At 34.7% G+C, this 17,179-nt stretch overlaps 4 protein-coding genes across 4 annotated transcripts; 2 read left to right on the top strand and 2 right to left on the bottom strand.

The window, feature by feature from the left end:
• LOC105172944 (5'-methylthioadenosine/S-adenosylhomocysteine nucleosidase 1-like) lies at nucleotides 4,380-7,901 on the top strand. Its single transcript, XM_011094568.2, has 8 exons — nucleotides 4,380-4,679; nucleotides 4,788-4,851; nucleotides 5,348-5,439; nucleotides 5,894-6,000; nucleotides 6,194-6,268; nucleotides 6,599-6,673; nucleotides 6,991-7,083; nucleotides 7,444-7,901. The coding sequence occupies exons 1-8, from the start codon at nucleotides 4,589-4,591 to the stop codon at nucleotides 7,639-7,641; spliced, it is 795 nt and encodes a 264-aa protein (XP_011092870.1). The 5' UTR covers nucleotides 4,380-4,588; the 3' UTR covers nucleotides 7,642-7,901.
• On the top strand, nucleotides 8,106-9,855 carry LOC105172943 (type III polyketide synthase B). Its single transcript, XM_011094567.2, has 2 exons — nucleotides 8,106-8,551; nucleotides 8,738-9,855. The coding sequence occupies exons 1-2, from the start codon at nucleotides 8,374-8,376 to the stop codon at nucleotides 9,730-9,732; spliced, it is 1,173 nt and encodes a 390-aa protein (XP_011092869.1). The 5' UTR covers nucleotides 8,106-8,373; the 3' UTR covers nucleotides 9,733-9,855.
• On the bottom strand, nucleotides 10,069-10,987 carry LOC105172942 (snakin-2). The gene is made up of 3 exons (XM_011094566.2): nucleotides 10,789-10,987; nucleotides 10,557-10,599; nucleotides 10,069-10,413 (listed from the first exon to the last, which is right to left on the bottom strand). Exons 1-3 carry the CDS (start codon nucleotides 10,873-10,875, stop codon nucleotides 10,232-10,234), a joined length of 312 nt encoding a protein of 103 aa, XP_011092868.1. The 5' UTR covers nucleotides 10,876-10,987; the 3' UTR covers nucleotides 10,069-10,231.
• Nucleotides 12,457-16,161, bottom strand: LOC105172941 (putative ER lumen protein-retaining receptor C28H8.4). Its single transcript, XM_011094565.2, has 6 exons — nucleotides 15,765-16,161; nucleotides 14,405-14,604; nucleotides 13,559-13,699; nucleotides 13,369-13,449; nucleotides 12,886-13,010; nucleotides 12,457-12,794 (listed from the first exon to the last, which is right to left on the bottom strand). Exons 1-6 carry the CDS (start codon nucleotides 15,985-15,987, stop codon nucleotides 12,746-12,748), a joined length of 819 nt encoding a protein of 272 aa, XP_011092867.1. The 5' UTR covers nucleotides 15,988-16,161; the 3' UTR covers nucleotides 12,457-12,745.

The following is a 17,179-nucleotide window of genomic DNA, read 5'->3' as shown; positions in this document are numbered from 1 at the left end:
AATTTACCTGATTCGTGTGGAGTACAAAAAATAGAAAAGCAGTGGTGGCATTCAACAGTCTTATGAAGAAGGATTACATAAGAGTCGACTGCATAATGGTCTTTATTTATATATTATGTTTTCAGATCAATCGATTATGATTATGATCGTAATTGCTTGTGTTTTCATCTCATCTCAATGAGAACAAAACGAAACGGAACGGGTTTGGTTGGGATGATATTTTGTTTTGAGTAAGTGATGGGATTTGAAATATAATTGATGTGATGTGTAAAATGTGCTAAGTCAGAATAAAAATGTAATGATTATGATGATGTGATATGTTTTTCTTGAGACCAATAATTTTCTTTTGGGATGAAATTATTCCGAGTAAATTGCATGTATGGTCCCTATACTTAAAGTCAAATTTTGATTTCGGTTCTTAAACATTTTAAGGTGCTATTTTTGTTCATAAGCCTCCCAAAAAGTTGGTCAGATTAAAGTTAATGGAGTTGTTCAAATGGAGATTTTGTTGTCAGAAATTATGCAATTCGATTGAAATAAAAGGATATTTGCAGCAAATTTTTTTCAAAAATATAAATCTAAATTACCAAAGAAAAAACTGGTTATTGTTTATACGTTTGGGGCTATAGCATGTGGTGCTTTATTGAGAAAGATGTTGCATTTTTACATGCTTAGAGTACAAGTTTCTTAGATGAATTTAGATCCTTATTAATTTATGATTGTCATGTGTACTGCACGTGCTTAGGTAATGTACTTATATTAATTATTTAACCAAAAATTCAGAAAATAAGATCATATATTGATATTAGTCAATGAGTTCAATGCATATTTTTTATTTTATTTTTATCATATATAAATGGAATTTGAAGATTCGATTTTGATCACTTAAACTATGATTTCATTTCCGTTCTTGCAAGTCTCTATCTCGAAAAAAGTTTGAGTAATCTTAGACCATAAACTTCAATTAATATTTAATATCTTGGACCATATGTGGGACATATTTAAATTAAATTTGAACAGTTGGGAAGAATTAGAACTCCGATCGATTTGATTAAAAAATAATAAAAAAATATTGATATATCAAGTTATTTGAGCTCGACTAGTATTTAGCAATATGCATAACTCGTCTGTCGATTTACTAGAAATACGTAAAAGGCAAATAGCCCCCTTGTGAAAAATAAACTATCATTTTACCTCCCTCAATGTTTAAAAAATGTGCAAAATACCCCCTTCAACGACTTGTGTTGTGCACGGACGATTTTTTTTTTAATTTTTATCTTTATTCCACAACTGTTGGATCTTATTTAATATAAATCCATGGTTCATATTTTATTTTTAGTAATCTGCAGTCCGAATCAAATGTTACTTAAATCTATGCCTAATAGTTGAAATTTATTTTCACATATATACTTTATATATAAATTTAAAAATATCAAAACTACAAACAATTTAAACGAGGTCTAACAGTTTATAACTAAGAGTATAATAATCATTTTTATAGCTAAAAATTAAACGAAACCTCACCTAAGGCGCGTGATGACACCACCTGCATGAAGGTCCATTCTGACATTTTACATAAATTGAAGGAGGTAAATTAGTATTTTTTTTTTTTACAATAAGATTATTTATCTATTTTTTATATCATAAATAGATAGATTGCAATTCAGCCCGACCCATAAAATATAATTTTATTTTGATGGTTGTCAAAATATTCAAAGGGCCAAATTAACAACCCTATCACTTGTGGTACTCTTATGATGGTGGACACTTCTTTTCAACTTGTATTATCAATTGGTTGAGCTAATAATAATTCAAGTCTCAACATATGATCAACTACATTTTCAAGCTCATCATCTCATCCTAAATCATTAAAATTAAATTATTTTTTAGGGTTTCATAAATGAATTTAGCTAGATCCTACATACATCATTACATTATAAATATTAATTAATGACCAATAATCAACTAATCAATATTTTAATAACAAATCCACGTCTTATAATCAAAATAGACAAATACATTCGAGAATATCGAATTTTTAGTCGAGTTTGCTATTATTATTATTTTTAAGGTAAATTACAGCAATAGTCTTTGGAATTTGATATATTACGAAAGTTCTCTCATTATTTGGGATATTATAAATACCCCCTCAAACGAAAAATAACTATGCAGCCTTTAGAAAGTGAGGTGAACATTACTACGTAACTCTTGTTAAATTTTAAAAAAATAAAAAAGTATCTAAAAAAATGTAAAAAAAAAAGATGGGTAAAATAAATAATTTACAAGAAATATTAGTTTATAAAAATATTTTTAAAATTTTTTAAAAAGTATTATCATTCCTGATTCAAAAGAGTATTTGATCAGTTCACCAAAAAAATTAGATAAAAACATAACGAAGGCTAACGGAATGAACTCGATATTAGACGAACATTAAAACCAAAGGAGTATCTGTAATCTTCAAATAATGAGGGGGTATTCGTAATTATGAAAAGTTTTATGGGAGGTGGCTATAGTTTACCTTTATTTTTAATTTGAATGCCTCAAAATTATGTAAATTAAAATTTAATGATCATAATCTAATATTCTTAATTTATATAGTGTAAGAAATAATTAATTATCTTGATATATGTATCCAAGTCTTGAACTTTTTGTCTCACACACCACCCACTAAAAATCATTTATGTCCATCTATTAAAAAATAAATAAAATCATTTATGTCCATCTATTAAAAAATAAATAAAATCATTTATGTCCATCTATTAAAAAATAAATAAAATCATTTATGTCCATCTATCAAAAAATAAATAAAATCATTTATGTCCAGTTATGTGTGCAAAAAAGTCAACTCCACGAGGGTATGTGGGGAGAATGGGGAAGTGGCTCATAAATGAGGAAATATCCAATCTCTTCTCTTCCATGATTCTTCACTCTGATATGTCACTCCATTCCATCCACATTGTGATGCCCTTTATTTCAAGGCAAGAGCTTTTGGGGCTTCTATTGCATTTTTCTTTTAATAATTATCTAATTACTATTTCAAATATAAATTTTTTAAAAAAAAGTTATTTTCTTAATTTCATATTCAAATCAGTATTAAAATCTATTTTGTGCAACTATAACAACTTTTGCTTGCATAGCAAAAAGTTCTAAGAAAATCGAGTTTTTTGTGAACATTGAGAGTATTTGAAAAGTATTATATAAAACGTTTAAAAAAAAGTTGAGGTTTGCAAGAAAAAATTATTATCGTAATAATTTATTTGCAAAATTATCGATATACTTGCATCACATCGATTGTAGATGAAGAGTTTAAACAACTTATAAACTTTAAAACCCCTTCCCTCTGAACGCATAAAAAAATAAAGTTACAAGACTCATGGAGTCGAATCAGATACCTCGTCTAATGCAACATAGATTACCTCACATGCTTCATTATTTAGCTTTGTATGTGGGAAATAGGCTATTTGCCTGTCCCAAGACTCCTTATTTGTGGGGTTGATGATGATGTTACGCATCCCACATTAATTATAAATAAAAATTTTAAATATCTTATAAATCTCAAAATGTCATTCTCCAGACATATTTGTTTTTCTGAAACAAATCCATAAGATTAATGTAGTCAAAGTGGAGAACAAAAACAAATTAGTGTCCATGACCTTGAAAAAGGGGGAAGTACACATACCTAAAATGGGGAAGTATTGGAGGAGCAAATTCGGGCTTAAGACAAAAATGTCACTCGTTTACGGTCCATTTGTAATAAAATTTTAGGTGGAGAGCCTTTCATAGATATTGGGCCAGCAGTTAGAAAGCCCATAAAAGACCAGTCCATAAAGGCCCATAACTAAGAATTCATCTACATGACGACACACCTTGATTTCAGATCATCTTACTATTTGTTTTATATGACTTGAAAAGTATCTTACCCTTTAATTATTATAGCCCTCTTTATAAAAATACCTCAATTATTTTTTGTATAATTTTTTTGAGATTTAAAGCATATTTTAAATATGAATAAATTATATAAATCAACATACCATATTAAAAAAATAAATATAAAATTAAATATATTAGTTATTATAAATTGAAAGGTAATTCTAAATTAGAAAAAATTAATAGAGTAGTCAAAATCGTCATTTTATGCTTACGACACCTCTTTTTGTATTTTTTTTTTAAATAATAGTAAGTACATATTTAATATTGTAATGATAATACATTGTATTTTGACTAAAACTCTGGAAAATATACAAAACCTAAATTCCAAACAGATATCGAGTGGGCATTTGCGGAGAGCAGAAGTGGGTCCCGCATAGTCAAAAGTTTGGAACTTGCCGCGGCATGATTGATTTAACAGTACACCAATCTCGATCTCTTCAGTGTGCGGACCTCCAGTTGCTTCCAGTTTGACCTAAAGTCGCGAGGCTAACCCTTGCTCGAGGGTCAAAAAACTCTTAAAGTTAAAAAGTGTTCCTCCTCTTTTATCAACCACGGTGACAGGGGTGGTGTGGTGGCTGATTTTGTTAGATATTTCAGCGCAGGGAAAGGAAAGGGACGGAAACGAAAGGAATTGGTGGTGAGGTAGGAGAAACGATCAATGGCGCCACCTCACGACGACAAAGCGGCGGCGGAAGTCAACGATGATTCAACGCCTAAACGCCCCATTTCCAATGTTCTCTTCATCATCGGTACTCCTTTCCTCTTTCTTTTTTTTATATTTTTTTTATTTTTCTCTGTTTTGGATTTTGACGAATATATGCTGATTTTGGACGTTTGGTTTTTGTGCGTCTGACTAGCTATGCAAACCGAGGCGTCACCTCTAGTGAATAAGTTTCAGCTCGTCGAAGAGCCTGAATCCGTGTATGCTTCTCTTTCTAAGTTTCTGTGATTATTTTTCGTTTTTGGAAAAAGAATTTGCTGATTTATGGTTGAAGAGAACTTGTTGGTTTTATTTTTTATTGGTTATAATTGCTGAAAATGACTTGTTTTATAGCCTACAGTGAGGATAAAAGTCCAGGTATTTATTGGATATGGAATGATAAATCAATATGTTGGTTCGTCTTATTATTTTCTTTTTGGTGCAAATTTATTCTATTATTAATATGTATATGTTTCTTCACTTGTTCTGAGATGAATGACAATGAACTTGCTGTTAGTACTATTAACCGTTGGATGGCTGTTTTCTGAATGGAATTCTAAAGGACTTAGTGATTTATTTAACTTGAGAGATTGGACAAGTTTGCTTTATACTGGAATCTAAATGGGGGCAGCATCAGCTTTGTTTTGATCTATGTTATTCCTTCACCTTTTAGTTTCATGTGAACTTGTGTATTGAGTATCTTGACTGTTTGTACAGGTTCCCAAAGGGGGTTCCATGGGTGAGGTACTACGGTAAATATAAAGATTTGAACATCAACATTGTTTGTCCTGGAAAAGACAAAATATTGGGTTTGTCCTTTTCTTACTCCTTGCTGTTTAGTGCACGTATTGGCTTTCTTTGCAGGGTTAGGTATAGTTTATGGTTATTATTGCTTTGTCAGTTTTGCATAATTATTGAGTTTGTATTGACATCCCATGTAATCATAATATGTGGTGTGCCTCTGCTTCATAATGTGTTAGGAAGAGCGCAGTTACTCATTGAATTATGCAATTTCTACTGGCATTACTATTTGGGCCACATGCATATCATCACGCAGAGACACACTAACATTAACACTCTATGATGGATAAAACTGATACATGTGTGAAATGTGTCAAACTAAAATTAACTTGGCAATGAATTGTGTGATGCACTTGGCAGTTTAAGTAATCTGTTACTGTTGTTGCAGCAAGACATCATCTGATCTGATATACAGTCTTTAATTTTCCAGCTACTGAGTTAGTGAATTATTTTCTTCAACAGGGGTTGACAGCGTAGGCACAGTTTCTGCATCTCTTCTGACTTATGCTTCTATTCAAGCATTGCAGCCAGACCTTATAATAAATGCAGGAACTGCTGGTGGATTCAAGGTTTCACAATCTCAACTATAATGTTTTCATGTTTCTTTCTCCGAATCTGATCTTCTTTCAATTCAACTATAATGAGTGGTAGATTGAGTTATCATAGGACTAAAATTGGTATGCCTCTCATTTGGATGCAAAATCACCACTTTGCTTATAGAATACAAGGACTCCTTGGTATTGATTATCTGCCATTGACCAGGCAAAAGGTGCTTCCATAGGTGATGTATTTCTGGCATCAGATATTGCTTTCCATGACAGAAGGATTCCTATCCCTGTAAGTCCTTTTCTATGTTCACTTTTTTCCTCGACTTCTTTTAATTGTTTATATGAACAAAGTAGATGCTATGGAGCAGCAAAAAAGAACCAAAAATGAAAATTCATTTCTCTTCATGACTCATAGAATAAATCCTGTATCACTGATAGCTGTAAGATCCATTGTTTTTGCATATAATTGTATTACAATTTAGAAGAAATCAGCAGTCTTCTGATAGGATGGAGTGTCCTGTCAAGTAGTTTAGATTAGACACCTCTTTGTTCTGCTGGTACAAACTATATGATTCACTCATATTTCTTCAGCTTCATGTGTCTCTATTTTGATCTGCAGGTATTTGACCTGTATGGTGTTGGCTCGCGTCAAGCATTTTCCACCCCGAATCTTGCAAAGGAGCTAAACTTAAAGGTCGCTTCTCTTCCATAAACTGTTTATAAGATCAGGCAGGACATTGAGTGGCTGTTCCCCTTTTTCCCCCTTCTTTTGTGTATGTGCACGCATGTTTGAAATTGGGTTTGTATCTATAATTATATGGCAAGGTGTTCCATCATAATCTCAGTGACTTTCTTTGCATAACGAATATGATGTACGATAGATAGGTGCTGCAGTCATTTTAGCCATGCATGTATTTTGTTGGTGTTCATTCACAATTTAATATGTCAAGACATAGTGTGTTTTATTAAATGAGTACTAGTATATCTAACTTTTGTTATTGTATGATTTAGGTCGGCAAATTGTCTACTGGTGATTCTTTGGATATGTGCCCACAAGATGAAGCTGCCATTGTTGCAAATGATGCAACTGTCAAAGACATGGAGGTAGATGACCGAGCTTATCATAATGTCTGAAACAATATAAATGTTGTGGCTCTGCATGTGATCAGCTGTCTCTTAATTTCCGCTCATGCTTTCATGTGGATTTTCTAAATTTCCATAAGAAGCTAAGCTATAGTCTCAGGTGCTTTGTGAATGTGAAATCAACCTTGTATTTTATAAAACATAGGCAAAGGTAGGCAGTATTCTGAAAATGTGAAGTGGTGATGTCAACGGAGTGAGAAAGGTACTGATACAGTGAGCACTAGTTTTTGAAACTCAAGTAATTTGGCTTGCTAAATTGTAGTTGCTAAGAATACTCATGAACTTTGTTTTGATTGGTGCCCTTTGATTTTCGTTTATCAGGGAGCCGCTATTGCTTATGTGGCACATCTCTTGGAAGTCCCTGCAATATTTTTAAAAGCTGTGACTGATATTATCGATGGTGACAAGCCTACGGCTGAGGAGTTTCTGCAAAATTTGGCAGCGGTCACTGCTGCACTTGATCTAGCAGCAGCCCAAGTTGTTGATTTTATCAATGGAAAGAGTTGCTCAGAACTATAATTCTCCTCAGTTCGAGCGTACCTCTGGAACAATACCATGAACTTCTTGAAATATCCTAGTTAAATGATAGTAATGTCTTTCTTCTTTTTATTTTTTTTTTAATATTTCTAGAGATCATAACGTCATAGTAGTATAAAGCCACATATCTGAAGAATTTATTATTGATGGCAATGTATTTTGTTTGCACATCAGTGTGTACTTGCTACCTTGTTGAAACATTTGGAGATCACTCTGTCATTGGAGCTCCTATTTCTATTCCATCATTTGTACTTTTACCTAATGAACCTGCTCTACCTTGATATATGACTACATTGACATATGAGAACTATTGTTCATTTTGAGATAAATTGTGGATCATCATCTCTTCAAATTCTAGATTGGCAAATTGTGAGTTTCGATTCTCCAGGTCATCTTGCCGGATGCTCTCGTATTTCCGTTGTGCTTCCTAAACCAAACCTCCAACCAACTTTCTCCTACAAAGGTCATGAATTTCTCTCCCCTGATCTAATCCTATATAAAATATCGTAGCCAATTGCTTTACAATCCACGTTTCTCTGCAAACTAATGATTTATTAGTACTCCCTTCAGTTATTCAATTTCTGTCTATCAGCATATGGATAGTATATATACAAGCAATGAAATGGGATCCCCTTCAAAAGAAAAAGAAGCCTATTCAGCATTCACACCAAGGAAACTTATCAAGTTCTCTTTTCAAGAGAAAAAGACGACTCCATGGGAAGTGAGGTGACCTTCCAATGCTCGAGAAGTGCCGATTCCAGGAAAGCTGCGATTCTTGCCCTCGGCAAGGCATTTCCGCACCAGCTTGTCATGCAAGAGTTTCTGGTTGATGGATATTTCAGGGATACCAACTGTGATGATCCTGAACTCAAGCAGAAGCTAGCTCGACTCTGTACATTTTTATTTCCCTTCTATGCTACTATATGATCTTGTTAACCTCAGAAAGTATGTTCTGTTGATGCTAACATAGATTAAGATAAATATGCCATGCTCAGGATGATTCTTGTCTAAATTACATGAGCTGATCCAGATAAAGTTCTTTTCTTGATGCCATTGTTTGCTGTCATTAATGTTTCAGGCAAGTCAACCACAGTGAAGACAAGATACGTGGTGATGTCTGAAGAAATCCTAACAAAGTACCCTGAACTAGCTATTGAAGGGCTCCCCACAGTGAAGCAAAGGCTGGAGATTTGTAATTCAGCAGTCACACAAATGGCCATTGAAGCCTCAGAATCTTGCATCAAGAAATGGGGCAGGCCAGTTTCAGACATAACCCACTTGGTCTATGTCTCCTCAAGTGAAGCTCGGCTTCCTGGTGGCGATCTTTACCTCGCAAAAGGGCTGGGCCTCCGGCCAGATACCCGCAGGACCATGCTATACTTTTCAGGCTGCTCGGGTGGGGTGGCGGGTCTTCGGGTAGCCAAGGACATTGCTGAGAACAATCCAGGCAGTAGAGTTTTGCTTGCAACTTCAGAAACTACTATTATTGGGTTCAGGCCGCCTAGCGCTGACAGGCCTTATGATTTGGTTGGAGTGGCATTGTTTGGAGATGGGGCTGGGGCCATGATCATAGGATCTAATCCTGTTGTGAAAACTGAAAGGCCTCTCTTTGAACTGTATGCCGCCCTACAGCATTTCTTGCCAGGTACCGAAAAAGTTATCGACGGGAAACTTACAGAAGAAGGCATAAGTTTCAAGCTGGAAAGGCAGCTCCCACAGATAATTGAAAACAATATTCAAGATTTCTGTGTTCAGTTAATGGGATCTGCTGGATATTCTGAAAAGGATTTCAATAAATTGTTCTGGGCTGTTCATCCAGGGGGCCCTGCTATTCTCAACAGGCTGGAGAAGAAGCTGGAGCTATTGCCTGAAAAACTGAATGCAAGTAGAAGGGCACTGACTGATTATGGGAATGCTAGCAGTAATACAATTGTGTATGTGCTGGAGTACATGCTAGAAGAGGCAAAGAATGTGAGAAAGGATGAACAGGGGCATAACGAGTGGGGATTGATACTGGCATTTGGACCTGGGATCACATTTGAAGGGATTCTTACCAAGAATCTCACTGTCTGAAGCTTCTAACCTTCCTTCTTATGGCTAGATGAAACACTTAACATGTTATCTCTAGCAAATTCAAGTGTTACTTCATACTGTATAATCACTTCTATCTATATCAACCAGGTCTGAATCAAACTCTATCATTTTCATCAGAATTCCTACTGATAAACAACTTCAAACCAACATCAACTTGCAATTTCTTAAATTAGTTTTTTTTAATTACAAAAGAAACTCGATTAGTAAAGAAGCTATAAAATAACTCATTGCTTAATTATGTAATCATAATAAAAATGATTTTGAAAAATGAAGAACTATAACAGGATAATGTCAACAAACTAGAGTACAGCTCTGTAGTACCAAGAACAAACATTTATTGTCCCACATACAAAGATCTTGACAAAGCGCAAATCAATAATAATACAAGACTGTAAACCAAAGAAGGGAAAGAAACGAAGAAGCAAGAAGAGAACAAAGGTCTAAATACAAGATTTCATGTACGGTTTAGACTCGATCTCTAAGGGCATTTTCGCTTGTTATGATGGGTAGTCATATTAGCATAGCAAGGGCAGAACTCCAAGTTTCCATAAGTGCCAGGGGGAACGCAGTTGCACCTTGCACAGCAAGTCCCACATGCCCTTTTGCAAAGTCTTGGCCTTCTTGATAATTTGCACCTCGCTGCACAAGCTCCTCCACAGTCTGTGAACACAAAAAAACAAGGGAAGAAAAGAGATTGATAAAGAAAGAATATACACGCTGAAGTAGACGTAAAATAATGAATAGAGGAAAGAGTATAGATGCATGGCTAGCAAGAAGTAAGATACAAGAGTTAGATAGCTTACTTATTTTCGGTTTGTATGAAGTTTCTGATACGGCATTGCTAGTCTGCAATTGCAACAACAGTAACTTAATCAAATTTGACAGTCAAGAAACTGGAAAAAACTAGCAAAGTGTCTGAGAAGATGATCAAAATGACTTTGAAACTCAAATTTTTGCAACATAATATAACATATATATATATGTGTGTGTGTGTGTGTGATATGCATGGTGAGAGTTGAAGGCCTATGGAGTTACCAGTTTGTTGGAGTGAATAGCTTGGACTTGATGGAGGAGCAGCAAAGAAAGAAAGATTGACGCAACAAAGACTTTAGGAATAGCCATTGATTGATAGTATGATCAAAATGAAAAACTCTCAAGCTGATGGGAATTCATATAATGAGAAAGGACTATTTATAGATGAGGAAAATGAAAGAAAGGGGAAGGGGGGGCTGATATGAGGATAGATAGAAACCAACTACATTCAAAGTTTACATGCAAAGGTATGTACAACTGTGGACGGTAGTAACATAGGCTGGCACTGTACCCTACCCACCTAAAAATAGGTTTTTCTATTGATCAATGAGTGTTGTTATATAGAAAGTAGAAGAAAAGAACGAATTTTGCTTCTACTCCCGCATAAAGTACACATGTTGTAGTTGGGGAAGAATATAAATATCATCATCATCATCCTAAAACGGAACAAAAACTACTACTTGTTCACTAAAATACGATAAAAATGTTGTTTTCCTTTTTCAAGATAAATGTCGAACAACTCATTTATTTTTACGTAATGATCAAACAAATATATTTCGTGCAAACATGTCACGGAAGAAGAAGATATCATCTTATGTAATAAAATACCTACAAATAAGTAGAATTATGAGATATGTGCTTTTTTCTTTTCTACGATAAAATCTAAAACTTCAATATGAATTTTATCCAAATCAAGTTTAGTCAGATCAAATCAATCACAAAATAAGTGTGATATACTTATTATGTGATTGATCACTCTTCTTGAATTGTCGTCAATCACATTATACTTAGCATATAGTTGATTTAAGTCCCCAATTTGAGTTAAATTTCCCTGCAATCTTGCTGTGTTGAGTTTGATGTTGATTTTGCGTGTGTGTGTTTAAAAGAGAAAGATGTGGGCATATTTAGTCCCGATGAGCTGTATAATCGTTCTTTATATTTTCTTTTTCTTCTAAAATTTCATGGAAATAGTATCCACCCCCAAACCCCACAGAGTGAAAACAAGAAAAAAGAAGGATGGATTAGAATAAGTGAAGTAATTCTTTGGGAAAAAGGGTCCCCCTCACCAACACCGTCTTTATGAGATTAGATTAATGTTAATATATATATATATACACAGACAATATAAGATGATAATCTCCCAAGTTCTGCCAACTAAATGTCCAAACACTTGTAACTACTGCCTTTGTGCTTCCACATCTGTATTCTTTCTGCAAGCATCTTGTTAGAGATTCTGAGAACACTGACTGAAAGGAATATCGTCTTTCACACAGCGAATTAAATACAGTAAACCGAACCCCACTGCAGCACTGCTAATCATTGAATCACAGGAAATGGACAGTTTGAGAGTACTCTTGGATGAACACCCTTTCCACCAACAATTTCACCACAACGCTCTTTGACGTTTTCTAAGTGACCGAGCTTAAAAGCGCCAAGCAATGCAAGTCATTAACATAAATGTGAATGATCCCATGGCACCGCGATTAGATACTTTCAAATACGATTCATATAAATCAGCACATCGGAGATTATGGAATAATAACTGCGTCATACCTCCAGAGAAAGCTTAAATCATTAGATGTTTGTTGCGTAATAGTACCAAGTTTATAATCAAAGTCGTCCAATGGTTCAGAGTTCGAAACAAGAGAAATAAAAAATGTGTCCTGGCCGTTAATTAAGAGATACTTTGTAAGCCAACTGAAGAAAAAACAAGAGAAGATTACGAAATAATGTGTGTTCTGGTCATTAATTAAGAGTTTAAATGCTACAGTGAAGCGAAATCCACTATCTAAAACCGAATTAGTACAGGTACAGTTAATCCAAAATATGATTTTTCAGGTAACTTGCGAGTGAGGTAAACATCCAATTTGTGTGAACTACCAACCAGATCTCTACGCTGTAAGGAACCAGTGACCAAGCCGTGTGGTGCACCAGAAACAACTAGAATAGGCTTATCTAGTTACACCACTCCAGAAGGAAGCCGCAACACGAGTTGTCCCCCGAAAACACTGCATATCAAAAGCCAAGGTTAATGGAACAATTTGATGAATTCATAGAAGATAGATATCAGCTGAAAATCGTAAAAGAAGTTCGTGGTACCTCTTTACATAGTAATAGCAGAAGTCTGCCAGGATGAAGGTCTGAACAATTTCTGATATAAGAACCATTGAAGGCCAGAGTCCATAACCCAAAGCCACGAGAAGATGACCTCGGGTGTCCAAAACCTGAGTTGCAAATCAGCAATCGTTACGGAAATACGCCAATCTTAACCACCTGTGATTCTAACTACCATTCCTTGTGCCAGTTCTAATACCTATTCACATAGTTTGTGTCATTCAAATAACACTCAGTAACGGATCTATGCATACTATATTACTGGACCAAGGATATTTCTTAAGAGTAAGAGAACACTACACGTCCAATCATAAAAGAGAATGAAGAACTCTTGAAAAATCCTTGTATAACATGCAACCAAATTGAGACATTCAGGTAACGGATGATCATAAGAAATCTGCTTTCTTTAGCCAGACAACTGAAAAAATGCTTTAGACAATCTTCCATGATAGAGTTCATGCATCAAACCTGGAGAACCCAATGAGCACAGCTCAAGAACCTCGCAACGCCTAGGGCAAATACATAATGAGCCGTAAATGGTTCAACAATCTGCCACCAATACATACAGATTTCATCATGAGATCCAAAATTCTTCGAATTATTAAAAGCAATTGAATCACTATTTGTGTGCATCATTGGCACTCCAGCCAAACCATACCTTGGTGTTTTGCATGACACGAAGCTGAGGAAGCACCGAAACAGCTTCAAGATAAACACAGAAAGCCCAGGCAATCCTGTTTACGATGTGATGTGATGTGGATGGGTGAATGAGTAAAGCTAAAATAGCACAAGGACCCACCTGCACAAACGAACACTTCTTCAAATTTGAACCACAAAAGATATTGGAAAGGATCCAAATACAGTAGAAAATAGATAAACTCTCATGGGGTTAAGTGGATTATATACTACAAAGAACATGTCCCATGCTTGGATAGGTAAGCATTATTAGACCCCTAAATTTCTTTAAAATTTGAAGGGAAAGAAAAGAGCTCCTTTTGTTGCAGCTAAATGTGGCATAAGCTTGAAAGCATCAAAAGATAACTATTGCCTTAGATTAAAGTATAGACAATAGTGCGTTGCACCAGATCATGAATAATAAAAAATAAATTAATAACAGGTCCGTGGGAAAGGAAGCTTGAGATAAAAGTAGGAGGGGCTGACAGCTACATCATAAGCGCAATCATCTGGCTATCAAAGTCACTTACTTAAAAGTTAATAGAAATTAAAAAACAAGGGCAGCAATCAACTAATATAAGCTTAAATAAATAGAAACCAACAAGCATGAAGAATACACACAAAAACCATAATTTCTAACAGAACTTGGATAGCACTGCAAATGAAGATTTTCAATTCATTTGTAATCTTTTAACATTTTTTCATTACTGACTGGTATGTGGTAGTTCAAAGACTAGATATTCTAGATTAGCATTTCAGATCAACTTCATACTAAGTCGAAACTCAAAATCCCAAGGAAAGAAGACGCCACTTCCAGTGAAAGACTCACCACATAATACAGTGCAAAATTGTCTTTATCCTCCATGTAACTCGACCTCAGTTTAAAACGAATCATATAAATAACCCATGAGGTTGTAGCCAGCGTAGTCATATCAAGAATCGTGTGTATGTCATATTCCATGACAAAACTGCAATACAATCTAACAGCCAAGAAGATAGCTGTTAGCTCCTGGGATTTGAGTGAAAGCCCTGCAACAGTATCAATAAATTAAAATGGAGGCCGTCAGCATCTACCATCCACATAGAAGACAAAGTGAGCAACTGGGAAAAAGTTCGACATCTGCTTCTCTCACTAATGTGTTCAGTGATAAGTTGAACACATAAATATCCAATATCCAGATTTGTGTTCAAATTCTTATGCTGCAGCTTAAAATTGCATGCCAGGACAAGTTCCAGAACACAACCCAAAAAACTCAATAATGACATAATTATATACATGTATATATAAATTCATGAAAGAAAAAAGTTAAACACTGTGTGTATCCGACTGACAGTTTTCTGATAAAAAAACCAAAAGATACAGGTTACTCTACTTTCTGCAGCAAACTATACACACTATACTGGCTGCAAAATGCAAATTAAGATTTAACGAAGCAACTACCATATAACATAGCTCTACCTACAACCTGCAAAGGAGACTTGCCCACCAGTATTTTCAGGCACGTGAAGAACTAACACATGACTACAATTTAAACTCTAAAAGTATTATTTACATTTGGTTCGTTTTATTTCTTATAAGAACAATTAATCCCCAAGAAAATTCTTCTTTTCCAGGGGAAGTCAAAAAGTCACGGAGAAAACCCATCTTCTAACTCCTAACATAGATAACAATGAAACAAAAATCCATCTAAAACAGCATAGCAACTTTTCATAAAAATCAAAAAGACCCGTGAACAGAATAAATAAAGCAAACCCATCAATCCTTCCTCCTGCTCCCAATATGCCAAGAATCAAAACGAGATCTCCCCCAAAACCCTCCAATTCTCAAAAGCTCCAGCTTTCTTATTCAAGCAACTAACAAACAACAAAAAGAAGTAATAAATGGAACAGCGCGACTACACCCACAATTAACTTCCAAGACCATTTCTTCCAGAGCAAAAGAGAAAAGAAATCCTACTTTTCAATAAAAAAAAGAAAGCAAAAACAATACTAAAACTAAATCTTTCTTTTGCTTCTAAAGCTCCGAACTTCCACATCCCTCAAATCCCCAGTTCTGAAGCCCCGACCTCCATCATCCCCAAATCTGCAGTTCACAAAGCTCGAAACTTCCTCACCCCCCAAAACCCATCCCAGCCAATTCACAAAAAGAATAAAGGAAAACATCAATTACAAAATAGACAACGCCGTACCAGCACAAGTCCTCTCCTTCATCAACTTGTAAATCAGAACCGAAATTCCGATCGCGTGAACAGCCTCCGCTGCAACAAAAAGATTATCGTGATCGTGCACAACTGCTCGAAGCAGCACAAGCGCCACCATGCCGCTAACCACAGCGAGAAACGCCTTCACCTTGGGCGGCTGCCGCCGCACCCATGTGGACACCGCTTGGATCGGCCTCTTCGGTGGCCTCATAATTCGGCACGCGTAATGCAAGCAACAGTATGTGTAAAAACCTTTTTTCCCGGGGATTTACAATTCCAATTCACTTCCCCTGGATTTGATGGACGGTTGAGGGAAAATGAGAAGGGGAAAATGGTGGGGAGAGTGATTTTGAGGGAGAGAGAAAACCGGACAAGTGTTTAATTGGGTTAAGGTGAAGTGTAGAAATATAATAGTACTAGTCAAACATGTCAAATCACTTACCACAAATAATAACACCAAATCCAAATACATATTTATTTTTTTCCATATTTAATTCATATTAATAAATATAATTTTTTTTAATTAAAATTAACATATCAAAATCAAACAAAATATTTTGTTAGGTTATTTTCGGCCTTAATTTCATTAATGTAAAGTATTAAAAATATCAAATTACTTAAATATAATTTATATTTTGATTTAATTAAAGTTGGTTTGAATTCGATTAATTCATAATTAAATCCAATTCAAATCCATTTTTTGAAGCTCGATAATCATTCAAATGAGTTCGAATAATAATGTGTTCGATTAGATTTGAATCATTTACAACTCTAATATGAGATATGTGAATCATTGAATCAACACATGATGATAATAGCGTTTACGATTTAATCATCAATAATTTATGCAAGTACAAATTGACTTGCACGGTATAGGTGTTGCTATTTGAATGTGTTAATGAAGCCTAGATCAATTAGCCAAGTTGAGCCTTGGTGACTTTAGATGTCATAGATTCGAACCCGCCATATGCGTAAGATGTTGTTTCTATTGCATGATAGGTGTTGTTTCTGCTGCACAATAGGTGTTTGTTAGATTTAATTTATTTGATATTAAGATAACCGTATAATTATTGTACTGATTTTTATAATTAATTATCAGATATTGTAATTTATTATATATTGATCGATAAAAATAAATACAATTAATTTATTTTAATTAATAATTAAAAAAAAAAAGGGCTCCAATTGAGTGTACTGCACGCAGTAATAAGGGAAGAAGCTCCACCGAGATTTACTTTATATTTTTTAATGGAGGTGAAGAGTTTGGTGCTTCACACTTACAAATCTCAAATCTCATTTATACCAACCATATTTATTCTTCTTATAAAATTGCACAACTTAATACAACCACTTCAATTCAAATTTCAAATTCATAGCATGATACAAATATTAATTTAAAAAAA

The sequence above is a fragment of the Sesamum indicum genome, linkage group LG10 (assembly GCF_000512975.1).
Source record: "Sesamum indicum cultivar Zhongzhi No. 13 linkage group LG10, S_indicum_v1.0, whole genome shotgun sequence".
In the NCBI taxonomy this organism is placed as follows: Eukaryota; Viridiplantae; Streptophyta; class Magnoliopsida; order Lamiales; family Pedaliaceae; genus Sesamum; species Sesamum indicum.
This window is presented reverse-complemented; position numbering and strand designations above follow the sequence as displayed.

Coding starts and splice junctions, on each gene's coding strand:
- LOC105172944 (XM_011094568.2), top strand. CDS start 4,589: ATGGCGCCACCTCACGACGACAAAGCGGCGGCGGAAGTCAACGATGAT. Junction 6,001..6,193: donor GAACTGCTGGTGGATTCAAG/GTTTCACAATCT, acceptor GCCATTGACCAG/GCAAAAGGTGCTTCCATAGG. Junction 6,674..6,990: donor CAAAGGAGCTAAACTTAAAG/GTCGCTTCTCTT, acceptor TGTATGATTTAG/GTCGGCAAATTGTCTACTGG.
- LOC105172943 (XM_011094567.2), top strand. CDS start 8,374: ATGGGAAGTGAGGTGACCTTCCAATGCTCGAGAAGTGCCGATTCCAGG. Junction 8,552..8,737: donor GCAGAAGCTAGCTCGACTCT/GTACATTTTTAT, acceptor TTAATGTTTCAG/GCAAGTCAACCACAGTGAAG.
- LOC105172942 (XM_011094566.2), bottom strand. CDS start 10,875: ATGGCTATTCCTAAAGTCTTTGTTGCGTCAATCTTTCTTTCTTTGCTG. Junction 10,600..10,788: donor CTATTCACTCCAACAAACTG/GTAACTCCATAG, acceptor TTGCAATTGCAG/ACTAGCAATGCCGTATCAGA. Junction 10,414..10,556: donor TTCATACAAACCGAAAATAA/GTAAGCTATCTA, acceptor TTGTGTTCACAG/ACTGTGGAGGAGCTTGTGCA.
- LOC105172941 (XM_011094565.2), bottom strand. CDS start 15,987: ATGAGGCCACCGAAGAGGCCGATCCAAGCGGTGTCCACATGGGTGCGG. Junction 13,700..14,404: donor ATTTTGCACTGTATTATGTG/GTGAGTCTTTCA, acceptor TCGTTTGTGCAG/GTGGGTCCTTGTGCTATTTT. Junction 13,011..13,368: donor GTGCTCATTGGGTTCTCCAG/GTTTGATGCATG, acceptor TTTGCAACTCAG/GTTTTGGACACCCGAGGTCA.